At 49.7% G+C, this 13,181-nt stretch overlaps 1 protein-coding gene across 5 annotated transcripts in view; it reads right to left on the bottom strand.

Moving 5' to 3' along the window:
• The window catches only part of GAK (cyclin G associated kinase), a 54,672-nt gene extending 41,529 nt beyond the window's left edge, over positions 1–13,143 (bottom strand). For 2 of the 5 annotated variants that reach the window (XM_032856784.1, XM_032856793.1), the window contains exons 1-3: positions 12,876–13,143; positions 1,372–1,433; positions 613–672 (exon numbers count right to left, since the gene is read on the bottom strand). In XM_032856784.1, the coding sequence (XP_032712675.1) occupies positions 613–672; positions 1,372–1,433; positions 12,876–13,020 (267 nt within the window). In that variant the 5' untranslated portion in view covers positions 13,021–13,143. Of the gene's footprint in view, positions 1–612; positions 673–1,371; positions 1,434–5,209; positions 5,240–12,082; positions 12,128–12,705; positions 12,715–12,875 lie in introns of those variants that run through there. The other 3 variants (XM_032856816.1, XM_032856807.1, XM_032856799.1) reach the window with 3 other exon arrangements.
• Positions 13,144–13,181: the final 38 nt, after the last annotated feature.

The following is a 13,181-nucleotide window of genomic DNA, read 5'->3' as shown; positions in this document are numbered from 1 at the left end:
CACGAGCACTGAACGAATCCACCCAGTCTCTGCAAGGCGAGGACCCGTGGCTCAGGCAGCCAGCGGGCTCATGGTGACAGAGCTTCGAGAGAGAAAAGAGAACACATTCCGACAGCAGAGGCCAAGACCCCCGCAGAGGGAGAACGTGCGCCAGAGTGGAGAGCCAGCAAGAAAAGCCCCACACGTCCAGCGTCCGTGCTCAGGGCAGGGTAGCCAGCCAGAAGGGACACGGAGGCCCAGAGGAACCAGGCCTCGCAAGGGCCCTGGCGATCGCCGGAGTGCAGCTGGTGGCCGGGCGCCATGGGCCACGTCAGGTTCCTTGTGGGGCAGAGGGCAGGGAATCGGTCCCTCTGTGGGCACAGAGACCTCTTGGGTCGGAACACTTCCATGCCCAAAGCTACCGAGCCTCCTGCTATTACCCTGGGAGTGAGGAGCAAGGCAGAAAACTCCCATCTATTGAGAACACCCCACAGACAGGTCCAGTGAAAGCAGAAGGCCAATTTTAGTATACCCCGGAGGGCACCAGAGCAGCCTTGCAGCAGCCAGCATCCACAGCATGAAGCAGGCCTCCCTAGGTGCCCGCGTGTGCGTGCAGTCCCAGGAAAAGGATACCATGAAACACACTTCCTGGATGATGGCTCTGTTCTTTTCCTCTTCGTTAGACAATAATCTCTGTATCAGGAAATAACAAACAAGAAGAGATTAAGGAGTGTTTATCTTTCTAGTCTACACCCAAGAGAAGAAACACAGTGCCACCTACAAGCACAACCTGCTTACCTGTATTTAATATCTAGCCTGTGTAAAAACCTGACAGAAGGTTAGAGACCCCTGAACATGGTCCTTTACAATCCAAGGACACAACAAAAACTAAAAATAGGACGCTTTGCTCCAAATAGGCTAGAGCAAAGTGAAACAACCAAGGAAAATGGGAGAAGACATTCACAGAGATGTGGGCTTACGCTCCCCATCTCCAAAGTCAGTCACACCTCAACAGCAGCCCACAAACCCCACATGCACCCCTCACTCCTGTGAGGCCTGCTGTGCACCCCAGGGGGCTCCCCCACCCCGTAATCCCTGAGTTCACACAAGCTATGCTTTGTTTCACATTTCACACCAGAGGCTTTCAAAACCCCGCTATCTGTGAACCCCTCATTTTGGCACTTGGCCTTGAGGTCACCCTGTGCCCAAAGTTGGAAGCCACAGCTCTGAGTCCTCTAGAGCTGCTGACGGCTTCCCCTCAGAAGGAACAAACGGACTGACTGTAAAAAAGAAACGTATACTACATAATGGGAATAAATCTCTGGAAACAGTGCCACTTAGAGATTTCCTTGAAGTCATCCAAAGACCCACGTAAATGTCATCCTTTATTACCTTTAAGGCATACTCTCTGCCACTTCCCAGGTCTTGAGCTTCATATACAAATGCAAACCCTCCTGAAAATTAGAAAGACGGACATATCAGTTCAGTGCTAAGACTTTCTTTGATAGTAAGTTTACAAATATCTTCATTAAGTAGTGAAACACAAACTGGACTTGTGGCAGGCAATTTTGTTTTCCACAAACATAATGGCCCTAATTGATATGATCCTGTATTTTAAATATCCTGCTTCAGAGACAGGAAGGAAATCAATGTAGGAACAGAGATCAATGAGGAAAAGAATGGAGAAAATCAATAATACCAGAGCCTCTGAAAGCCAAAATTCTATGAAAACAAGAAAATGAAACTGATAAATTCTAGACAGATTGATCACAGAGGGAGCAAGAGCAAGAAAGAGAAGAGAGGACAAATTACCAGCATCTAGAATAAAAGAGGCTAGCAGTGCCCAAAGCCCCCAAAAACTTTAAAGTACATCTAGTACCCTACATAAATACAAAGAATTCTTCACAAATTCTTTTTTTAAATATTTTACTTATTTATTTGACAGAGAGACAACCAGAGAGGCAACACAGGCAGGAGCAGAGGGGAGAGGGAGAAGTAGGCTCTCCGCTGAGCAGGGAGCCCCATGTGGGACTCAATCCCAGGACCCTGGGATCATGACCCGAGCCAAAGGCAGCTGCCTAATGACTGAACTACCCAGGCGCCCCTCTTCACAAATTCTTAATTCTGAGTACAATAAAATGTCGGCATAACAAACCCAACAATATATACAAAACATCATATATCATGACTGAATAGAGCTGGTTAAAAATTTGAAAATAATGTAATTCTCTTGTTTTCAGAATTAACTTGCTTAGCTTTTACTAGTTTTGCACGGTGGAAAATTACATCTTGAAATGAAGACCTCTCAGTAGACTAGGAACATGAGGCTGCTCGCTAACCTGCTAACAGGTGTTTTCAAGGGATTCACCGTCAGCCTTATGCCAGTGGTAGAAGACCCCATGCTTCTCCTCACAGCAGGAACAGGGTGAGGACAGATGCTCTCACCACTGCCACTCAATATCGCACTGGAAGCCTGGCCAGTGCTATCAGGCAAGAAGACAGATAAAAGGCATCGAGATGGAAAAGGAAGAAGTGAAAATGGTTTTCTTTGCAAACACAGTGATTGTGTTTATAATATTGTGACATCTATCTCCCCCAAAAGCTACTATAACTAATAAAAGAGTTTAGGGCAATCATGGGTTATATGCACAATTCAAAAATCAACTGTATTTCAGGGGCGCCTGGATGGCTCAGTCGGTTGAGTGTCTGACTCTTGATTTCCACTCAGGTCATGATCTCAGGGTCGTGAGATCAAGCCCCATGTAGTGCTCTGCATGGAGCCTGCTTAAGATTCTCTCCCTCTCCCTCTGCCTCTGCGCCATCCTCCCCCCACCACCCCCAGGCGGGACTAAGCGCACGCGCACTCTCTCAAAACAATTATATTTCTATACGCCCTAGAGATTTCTTAGACTTAAGAACGGAAGTATGATCCACAAATGAGAACAATGACAAGCAGACTTCATCAAAGTAAAGAACTTCTGGTTTTTTAGATACACCATTTGAGAGGGTGAGAAGTCAGATGCTTAACAGACTGAGTCACACAGGTGGCCTAGCTGCACTTTCAATCACAGGCCCAATAAATGGCTCTATCTAGAAAATATAAAGAAAATCCAGAATGGAGTAACAAAATTTTGAATGGGTGAACTATGTAAAAAGTCACCAAAGATACATGAGTGGTGAGTTAGCACATGAAAAGATGCTCAACGTCATCACCCATTAGGGAAACACACACTTTAGGGAAACACACCTCTGTGCATCTAATTAGAAGGCCTCAGTGTTTTAAACAGATCATACTCAGTGTTACTAGGATGTGGGTCCACCCACATCCTAGTAGTGAGGCTTCTACCCCGCTTGTGGGAACACAGCTTGGTAGTTTCTTCCGTGGGTAAAGGTAAGCTAGCTAGCTCAACAGCCCTGTCTGTCATCACGCCGCTGGGCATTTATCTACGAAAAATGGAGGCCACATCCACACAATGACTTGTACACACAGGGCCCCAGCAGCTTCATGTGTAATTGCCCAAACCATGTCCCCATTAGCAGTGAACAGACAAACCAACCATCCCTCCGTAGAACACGACCCAGCAATAACCAGGACGTACTACTGTTCCCACAGCAACATGGAGGCAGAGGGGACACATGATCTCCCTTACAGAGAACTGTACAAAGTACTAACTCATCTGCAGCAACAGAAAGCACATCGGGACTGCCCAGGGGAGGAGGGTGCAGGAAGGGAAGGGCTGTAATGGGGAAGGATGGACACTGTGGAGGTGAGGGATGTGTTCACTGCCTTGGCTACAGCGACAGGCACACAGGTGTATACGTACTGGACACAATGTGTCTGACACCTACATGTGCACTTCGTGTCTCATTTTTATCTCAATAGACCTGCTAAAAAAAATAAAACGAGTCCATATAAGAAAACAGATGAAAGGAAATAAGTGAAAATCTGTGTAACAAAAATAGAAAACAGATGGATTCACTGGTGAATTCTCTGAAACATTTAAGAAAGAACCAGCACAGCAATCTTGCACAAAGTCCTTCCTAAATGACAGGAGAAAACACATGCCAACCCATCATGTGAGGCCACAGACACAATCACAGATAACGAGAAAGCACTTGTTAACACAGATTTCAGAACCACCGGGAAAATACCAGCAGAGCGAGTCTGGCAATACCCTGCTATGACCAACAGTGGTTGACACCAAAAAACAGTCCCTGTAGCAAAGGACACAAAGGACAGGGAAGGCAGACTCCTCAGACACATGGAACTCATCTGTCACTCAACAGACACACGGAAAGCATCTGTCAACATGCAAAAACACTCATGACTTTTCCTTTTTTTTTTTTAAAGATTTTATTTTATGAATTTATTTGACAGAAAGAGTGTGAGAACACAAGCCGGGAGACAGAGGGAGAGGAACCAGTCTCCCCGCTGAGTAAGGAGCCTGATGTGGGACTCGATCCCAGGACCAAGGGATCATGACCTGAGCCGAAGCAGACGCTTCACCGACTGAGCCACCCAGGCGCCCCTAACTTTTCAAAATAGTAACATGAAACATTCTCGGCAAAGAGAGGGAATGTCTTCAATCTGACAAGTGGCAACTACAAAACCCTGCACTTATGGGAGCCCTAATAGTGCTTTCTGATCTCGGGACCAAGGCAGGTCTCTCTGTGGAGCACTGTGATACCTCCCACCTGCGGACTGTCACCAGCACCAGAAAGCTAGAAAGACAGACAAACAGCATAAAGATCAGAAAGAAATAGCTAAATCTGTTATTTACAGGCAGCATGACTATAGGCAGACAGTTCCAAGGGCTTGACCAAAAGCCTCTAGAACCAAAGAGGAGCCTCAGCAAGACTACAAGGTTCTCGGGATGCTCCCCCTAGCCCATTCACAGGGCCTTCCCCTGGAGCCCTGCAACCCCACCTGGGGCACCCTGGCCCTGGTCACTGGCCACACACACACACACACACACACTCTCAGGCTCTGCTCTCCACTCCTCCCCGGGGGCCTTCTCTGACTCACCCCGCTCCAACCACCCACAGCCAATTTTGTTCCCTCTTCCTAATGCTTTCTGACTCCTGATACTGTGCCACATGTTCCATTTGGAGATCTGTTTACTGCTCTCCCACCGGCACCCAGAACAGCATCTGACACACAGCGGGCAATCACAGATCAGGACAACAAAACCCTAAGTGAAAAGCATCTTCCGTTGTTGAAGCACATTACCTCTGGAACATTCAACGTCCCGGCAGCAGCGTTACGTACCACCGCTGGACACACACTTGCAGAGAAAGTAAAGACAACAAACAGGAAGTCCACGGTGGTGGTGCCTCTGAGGAGAGGGAGACATAGTCAGGGGGCCGAAGGTCAACAGAGCCATTCACAGTGTCTGTGATGGTTAATTACTTTGTAAAAGGTCTGGAATCAAAAATGATCTTTGAAAAACCAAAGTCCATTAATTCTGGATAGCAAGAACACAGATATTTGTTCTGTTACTCTACTTTTCTTTGTTTTTGAAATTTTTCCTGAAAGAGAATTCCCAGTTTCAGGACCTGTTCTGTAGCTGCATTAACCAAGACTGTGTGGTGCTGGGGAGGAACAAATTCAAAGATCCCAATGCAACAAAACTGGAAAGTCCCAAAACAGTCACGTAAATGTGCCAAGTGATGGTTCACAATGGCACAAAATCAACTTGGTGGAAGCATGTGTAATGACCAGTGCAAAAAAACAAAACAAAAGGGGTGCCTGGGTGGCTCAGTGGGTTAAAGCCTCTGCCTTCAGCTCAGGTCACGATCCCAGGGTACTGGGATCGAGCCCCGTATCAGGCTTTCTGCTCAGCAGGGAGCCTGCTTCTTCCCCCTCTCTCTCTGCCTGCCTGTCTACTTGTGATCTTTGTCTGTCAAATAAATAAATAAAATCTTTAAAAAAAAAAAGCAACTTTGATCTAAACTTTATGCTTTCTATGACAATCAATTCAGAAGGTACAAATGTAAATGCAGGAAACTCCTAGACAAAACGTAGGAGAAAAACCCTCACGATCCAGAGCTGGGCATAAGGGCTCCCAGATGTGACAGTAAAAGCAGAAGTCACATGAGGAAGAGCTGATAATGTGACCTCATCAAATTAAAACTGTGGGTCTGCAGACGACCCTGTTTAAGATGAAAAGATAAGCTGCTGACAAAGAGAAAATTCTTGCAAACCACATGTCTGATGGAGAACTTCTCTCCAGAATACATAAAGGACTCTCAAAACTCAGGGATAATTGAAAACTCAATTCTAAAATAGGCAAACAACATGACAGGCAGAGACATACTGCCCACAAAGGTGTGTGGTCAGCCTCCAGAGACGTACAGACTGAAGCCACAATACAGGATCCCTACACACCTGCTAGAATGATCAAATAAAAATGCTGCACAGGGGTACCTGGGTGGCTCAGTGGGTTAAAGCCTCTGCCTTCAGCGCGGGTCATGATCCCAGGGTCTTGGGATCGAGCCCCGCATCAGGCTTTCTGCTCAGCAGGGAGCCTGCTTCCTCCTTTCTCTCTGCCTGCCTCTCTGCCTACTTGTGCTCTCTGTTTGTCAAATAAATAAAAACAAAACCTTTAAAAAAATAATAAAATAAAAAATAAAAACGCTTCACAAAATGCTGGCAAGGACCAGGGACACTGGGTCACTCTTGGTTAAGAGCTCAGCTGCGTGGGCACAGACCCCACACGCTGAGGTCTCTCAGTGTGACTGTATGAGCACACGGGGGGTTTAGGGAGGCAGTTACAGAAATCAGGTCTTCATAGTGGGGCTCTGACTCGATAGGACTGGGGTCTCTCTCCCCTATGGGACAGAGACAACACTACCTGCCAGCCGCAGGGAGAGGCCTCACCAGGAACCACCACTGCCAGTAACTGGCTCTGGGATAAGGAGCCTCCAGGGCGGAAAAAGAAATTCCTGTTGTTTATGCCCCAGTCTGTGGCATTTTTTATGGGAGCCTGAGAGGCCTAAGACACTCAGCCACTGCTGGTGAGAAATGGGAGATGGCACAGCCACTCTGAAGAATAGACGGCAGTTTCCTAGAACTAAACCTGCAGTCCTGGGCACCGATCCCAGAAAAGTAAGAAATGACACTCACACAAACCTTGCCCACAAGTGCTTACGGCAACTCTAGTTCTAATAGCCTAAAACATCTGGAAACAACCTACATGTCTGTCACTCCGTGAATGATCATATAAACTGGGGTCCATCCATACCATGGGACGCTCGTCACCAATAAACACAAACACATTATGGACACAACCACCTGGTTGGAACTCCAGAATGAAAAAAGCCAATTCCAAAAGGATATACAAATGTCAAAACTGGAGAGAGAGACCAAATCAGTGGTTTCCAGGGTTAAGAATGTTGGCATGGCTGTGAAGGGGCAGGAGGGGTCCTTGTGGAGATGAAACTTCTGCGTCTTGATGACATCAAGGTCAAGATGCTGACTCTAGCTTCTCAAGATGTTACCACTGAGGGAAATGGGCAAAGTATACCAGTGTTATTTCTTAAAACTACAAGCTAAGTATCTATAATTATCTCAATATCAATGTTTAAATAAAAATAGTAATACTGCTGGGCCTGGGGCTCAGTCAGTCAAGCCTCTGCCTTCGGCTCGGGTCATGGCCCCAGGATCCTGGGATCGAGTCCTGTGTCTGGCTCCCTGCTCCACGGGGAGTCTGCTTCTCCTTCTCCCTCTGCTGCTCCCCCTGCTTGCTCTTGCTCTCTATCAAACAAACCCTCAACAGAAACAGTATTACTGCTGACACATAAAGAAATGACAGGGGAGGCACTGCTAAGACCCCATGCACATTCTGGAATTTGGACACAGGCAAAGACACCTCAGCTGGCCAGACCGACCTCCCGCTCCCCAGGGCAGCCTGGCCGGGGACAGTAGTGACCCCATCTACGGCTTTCTTCCTCCTCCTCGCATACCTGCATCTGTGCGTGTCATATAAAAATACATGACTTGTATCTGCGATAAGAAACTCCCACAACTCCAGCCCAATTCAAAACAGAAGACTCAAAAGGGCATTTTGCACACTAAAACAAGACACATAACTGTCTTATAAGCAGGAGAAACAGCATCCCGCATAGTATCACCAGGCACGTGGAAATCCCATGCCAGAGGGCGACCCCCATGAATACACAAGAGCAGAGAGAATCAGGATGACAGGCAATACTGATGCAGGTGCCAGCCGAGGACAGGAGCCCTTGCGCGGCTGCCGGGAGTGCAAACCAGTGCCGCCTGCTGCACACAAAGAGACCTGTGTCCAACCCAGACCCCAAAATACCACTCCTGGGTATTTTACCTGAGACAAAACACATGGCAACAAAAAATACTGTGGAAGAATGTTCTTGGCAGCTTTACTCATCATGGTCCAAACTGGAAATACCCAAGTGTCCACCAACAAGCAAGTAGACAGACAAGCCACTACAAGGGAGGGAACAAACTTCAGAACTGGACAGAGAACTTGGGGTGCAGGGCTGTGTGCAGGATACTCTGGGAGAAGGAAACTCCTAGCTGGGGCGGCTGGTGGTGGGGAAGGGGGCTGGGAGCCATGGGAGGGTTTGTGGGGTCACTCAACAGTTTTCTAGCTTGACAACTGGTTGGCTACATGGCGTAAACCCTTATCAGAGCATCTAAACTCTGTACATTTTACTGTATGCCAATAACTCACTTTAAATTGTTTTTACTTAAAAGAAAAACAGGCATAGGACATCCATGCATGATTCTAAACAGTGGTCTGAATAAGCTAATAAGCACGGAAAATGCTCAAATTCATGAGTCAGAGAAACACAAATCAACACAAGCCCACAGAGTGTTTGCCCATTGCAGCGAGGAAGGTGTGGGGACAGTGGGGTTTGGTAGGGCTCTACACAAGGTCACCGACTCAGGGCGGGGGTGGGGCAGGGGACAGTGAGCACCAAGAAACGTGGCTCAGCAGCACAAGGAGCAATCCGGGAGATCTTACTTTATGTTATCAATCGACAGTGTTTCTTAGGAACAGGCACCCCGTTACCTCCACCTCCTATCCTCACGTGATCTCCACGGACCTTTCAGGGATATGTGCCCTTGCAACAGCAGGAGGTCACAGAGAGGAACAGACCGGGCCAATGGAAAGACAGAGGGCAGCCTTTCCCCTGCCCCACAACAGTGACCTCCCCACAGGGTGACTTCCTCCCACAATAATCTCCCCACTATGGTGACCTCGCCATGATGTCCCACTCCAGGCACCTGCATACCACCTGCACCTGCAGTCACCTGAGGCACAGACCAAAAAGGCGCGGGAACCCTGGCACGCAGCTCCCATCTTGCCCCCCAGCAACGCCCACCTCCGGTGGCTCCCCAACAGGTGCCCTGCCACCTGCTTCTTCCACTGTGACATCCTCTGGACACTTCTCCCTGCAGGACACACTCCACAGGCGGACCTGTGCCACCATATGGGTGACCGAAGACGCACCCAGTCCCAACTCCCTTGCTCGCTGGCTGGTGGCCCTGGCAAGCTGCTGATGGTCCTTACGGACGACAGACCACAGGAAGCACCAGGGACTCCGCCCGCCAGACAACTCCATAAATGTTGTGCTGGTGACCATGACTGTTCCACACTAGGTGTTAGTTACGACAAGTTAAGGGGCTGATGGTACTGTCGCCAAGGTGCAAGTGAAGAGAATGGGGTTAGGAGAATTGAGAGAGCAATTAACCTGACACAAGATTGAACCATACCAGTATGAATACTAGAACCAGTTGCCCAAGGCGCAGGTGCTTCCTGCAAAGACCTTGGTTATCTGTGCTCTAGGGTATCCGCAGAAAAGATCCACTCAGCACCCCTCCCTGGGTGAAGCAGCCACGGCAGTTGAGGGAAAAGACACTTGAACAAGATCACCCACAGGCCTCAGGGTTCAGGCATGTTTCCTGAGTTGGAAGAGCCGTGTGCTAGAATGTCAGTGAGCGATGATCGCCCCATCTTTTCAAATCAGCTTTAAACATGCTACGCTGTGTATCCCCACAGAGGATGTCCTGACTCAACCTCCAACCCTCTCCTTCCGTCACACCAACCCCAGTGGTTTCTGAAACCTCTAGCCAAGAGTCCTATCGCACAACCTAGCAACTGCCAGCCAGTACCAAATAACCCCTGTGCCCTCCCCAATCCCGACACTTAACACAGACAAGGCAGAAGCCCTCTAAAAGCAGGGACCAGGAGGCAGAGGGGTGGAGGGTTAGGACAACAGCCAGCCCAGAGTTAGTGTGGTGCATGCCCTCACAGCTTCTCAGGCCAGTACAGGCCCCAGACAGAACACAAGGAACCCACATTCATCCAAGGCCATTGATAACACACATGGCACATGGTGTCCCCACAAACACACACAACTAGTTACACACACGTTACGGGACAGCTCTGTGGACTTCTTTTTCTGAAGAGCTGCCCCCATACCACCTCGTCCACATCGTTAGCAGTGCAGCCAAAGTCATACAGTCACTGGAGAGGTGGACTCACCTCGCAGGGAAAAACCCATCTTGGCAGAGCGATCACCTCTGTCACCTTTCTGGACAGTAGGAAACAAGCAAGAATGTGCAAAATCCAAAACAAGAGAACTTAAAGAATGTATTCTGGAATCTGCTTGGACTCAGCCCCTCTGACATTGGGGTTACTCCCAGTAACCTGACTTTTTTAAAAAACGAACACTTAAACCAATTTTCAAAAGATTAGGAAGCTATCTGGCTCCACAGTTCTGCCCCACAAACCACTTCATGGTACAAATGCAAATTCCAAAAAGCTATGAAAACAACGTGTTTTTTCCTAAGCCCTCTCACAGCAAAATCTGATCCATCCTCAATTCATCTGGGGCAACACCCGACATGAAATAAGGTGGGGCTATTTAAAGTCTTAATTATCCCACAGTGAGGATACTCATTTAATTATGGATATATGATTTATTAGATTATTAAAGACTTTCCCAACTCTTGTAGGAATATCATAGGATATACAGGATGCCTATTATCTTTCCAAAACCTGGAAAACTATGAAGTTGTCAACATCTCTCTCCACCCGAGTTTAGGGTTTGGAACCTTCCCCACATTTATACAACACAACATGAATTCCCCCAGCCTAGGTTCCAGAGCTGCTGTTTTTCCTGACACTTCATATGGCTTTCTAACCATTTCAGTTCAGAAAGAGGGTTCACAAGCTTTAAAGCTATGAGGTTCCTGTTATGTTTCTAAAGACCAAGACCGTGCTGGGTATTTTTATCTTCTGACATGCCTAGATAGCAAAGGGAGTGGGTTCTATTGCACAACCCTATCAGCTAGTCCCGTTTCCTCATTCTTCATCCTGGGTTTTAAGTGACTGGTAAGCTTCCTGCTCCACAGGACCCACCTCCCACCTTTAATTCCCGTCCTCCAGCCTGGCCCCACCCCTGCCCTGATAGGAGCATTCTGAATGCTCTGACCTCATTTTGGCCTGCTGGAACCCTGGCCACTGCCTGTCCTGCCCCAAGGATCCCCCCAGTACTGCACTGTCCTTCTGTCATTGGAGTGTGTCTAATTTTAAATTCCGGAAGGCAAAAATCACCTACTGTCCCCTATGAATCTCTTAAAAAACCAAGATAGTTGCCTGGTATTTTCAGAATAAAGGAACTGATCCGAAGGAACTCTCATTGTAACAGATACCACACTCGTTAATGTTAGCAGAGATTCTGGCCCCCACCTCCGTAAGAAAAGCCTGAGGTTTTCCTACCAAATCACATCCAAAATCTGTTCGTTTTTTACCCAAGTGGAGAAAAAGCATATGGTAATGCTGCAGCTAGAACATTCCTTCAGGCCTTTAGGAATTAGGACATCAGAAGGGTCCGCTAGTTTCCTGCCTCAGACTGAGCAGACATGGCAGTAGGTTGGGGATCATGACAGCCTATGCCTGCAGTCCTGAGAGCTACCCCAGACAGGTCTGTGGTCCCACCTTGCACCACTCCGGCGCCCGATGCTAACTCAGGGAAATACCGTTCTGCTCCAGCACCAGCCTCAGAGCCAACTGTGTTCAGCCAGTAAGCATCAAGCTAGCAAAATGTGACATACCCCTGTGGGCGCCACCGACAAAATGTAAGGAAAATCCAGAGGAGAGAATGGATCACACCGACGATGGCAATAGATTCTGTGAGGAAGAGAAAGGACATCAGGAAGCTGGAGACAGCACGCAGAAACAAAGATGACTAAAAATGACCAGGAAATTCCTCCATGACTGGCGAGTCCAACCTGCAAGGCTGTGCACAGGTCACGACTGTTGGCATGCCCTAACCTAAGTCACAAAGACCAGGGCAAGGGAAACAGGTGGCGACGGGAGGAAGCTGGGCTATAGGTCACAGAACGGTCTACCCCAACGTCCAAGGACAACCACCCCCCCCCAAGGGGCGCACGCACCCGCGCTCCGGACCCTGAGAACTGAGGACAGTCAGCGCGATGTCCGGAGACGCACTGCTGTCCCGCCAGCCCCACAAGGGCCATGACTCACCCCCGCCCAGCGAACTGCTCAGCCTTATGGGTCCCCCTCCTTCCAGCCCCGCCATGGCCTCTCACCTGCCCACCACCTCCTCCCCCCCACCGCCACTGCCTCTCCTCCGGCCGCAGGTCGGCCCCGCACCTGCCACGACTACCACACCTCCCGCAAGGAAGTGCCCAGCCCCGCACCCCGCCTCACTCACCCACGGCAGTCACGCCGGGTCGGCCTCACCTGCGCCCGCCGCGGCGACCCTCCCCCATCCCCGCCCCGCGGGGACGCCCCGCACCTGGCCGGGTCCGACCCCGCCCCCTCCCGGTCGGCCCCGCGCTGGCCGCTCCGCGATGGCCCCCGCGCCCTCGGGCCGGGCCTCACCCTCGGCTAGGACCCGCCGCACCCGCAGCCGCAGCTCGCCCAGCTCCACCGTCTGCCCCACGAAGTCCGTCTGGTCGCGGCCGGCAGCGCCGCCCAAAGAGCCCGGGCCTGCCAGGAAATCCAGCGCAGACTGCAGCAGCGACATGGCCGCGGCCCCGCAGCGGGCGCCGGAGCGGGGAGCTCAGGGTCCAGCCGCGTCCGGGTTCGCTCAGTAACCGCCGGCCCCGAGCTGCACCATCTTCCGCCCCGACGCCGTGACGTAGCCGCGGGGGCGCGCCGCAGCTGGGAAAACGCCGCGCCTCAGTT

This window comes from Lontra canadensis, unplaced genomic scaffold (assembly GCF_010015895.1).
Source record: "Lontra canadensis isolate GAN:19392208 unplaced genomic scaffold, GSC_riverotter_1.0 scaffold1, whole genome shotgun sequence".
Taxonomy (NCBI): Eukaryota; Metazoa; Chordata; class Mammalia; order Carnivora; family Mustelidae; genus Lontra; species Lontra canadensis.
Note: the sequence above shows the minus strand (reverse complement) of the source record. Positions and strands in the feature narration are given on the sequence as shown.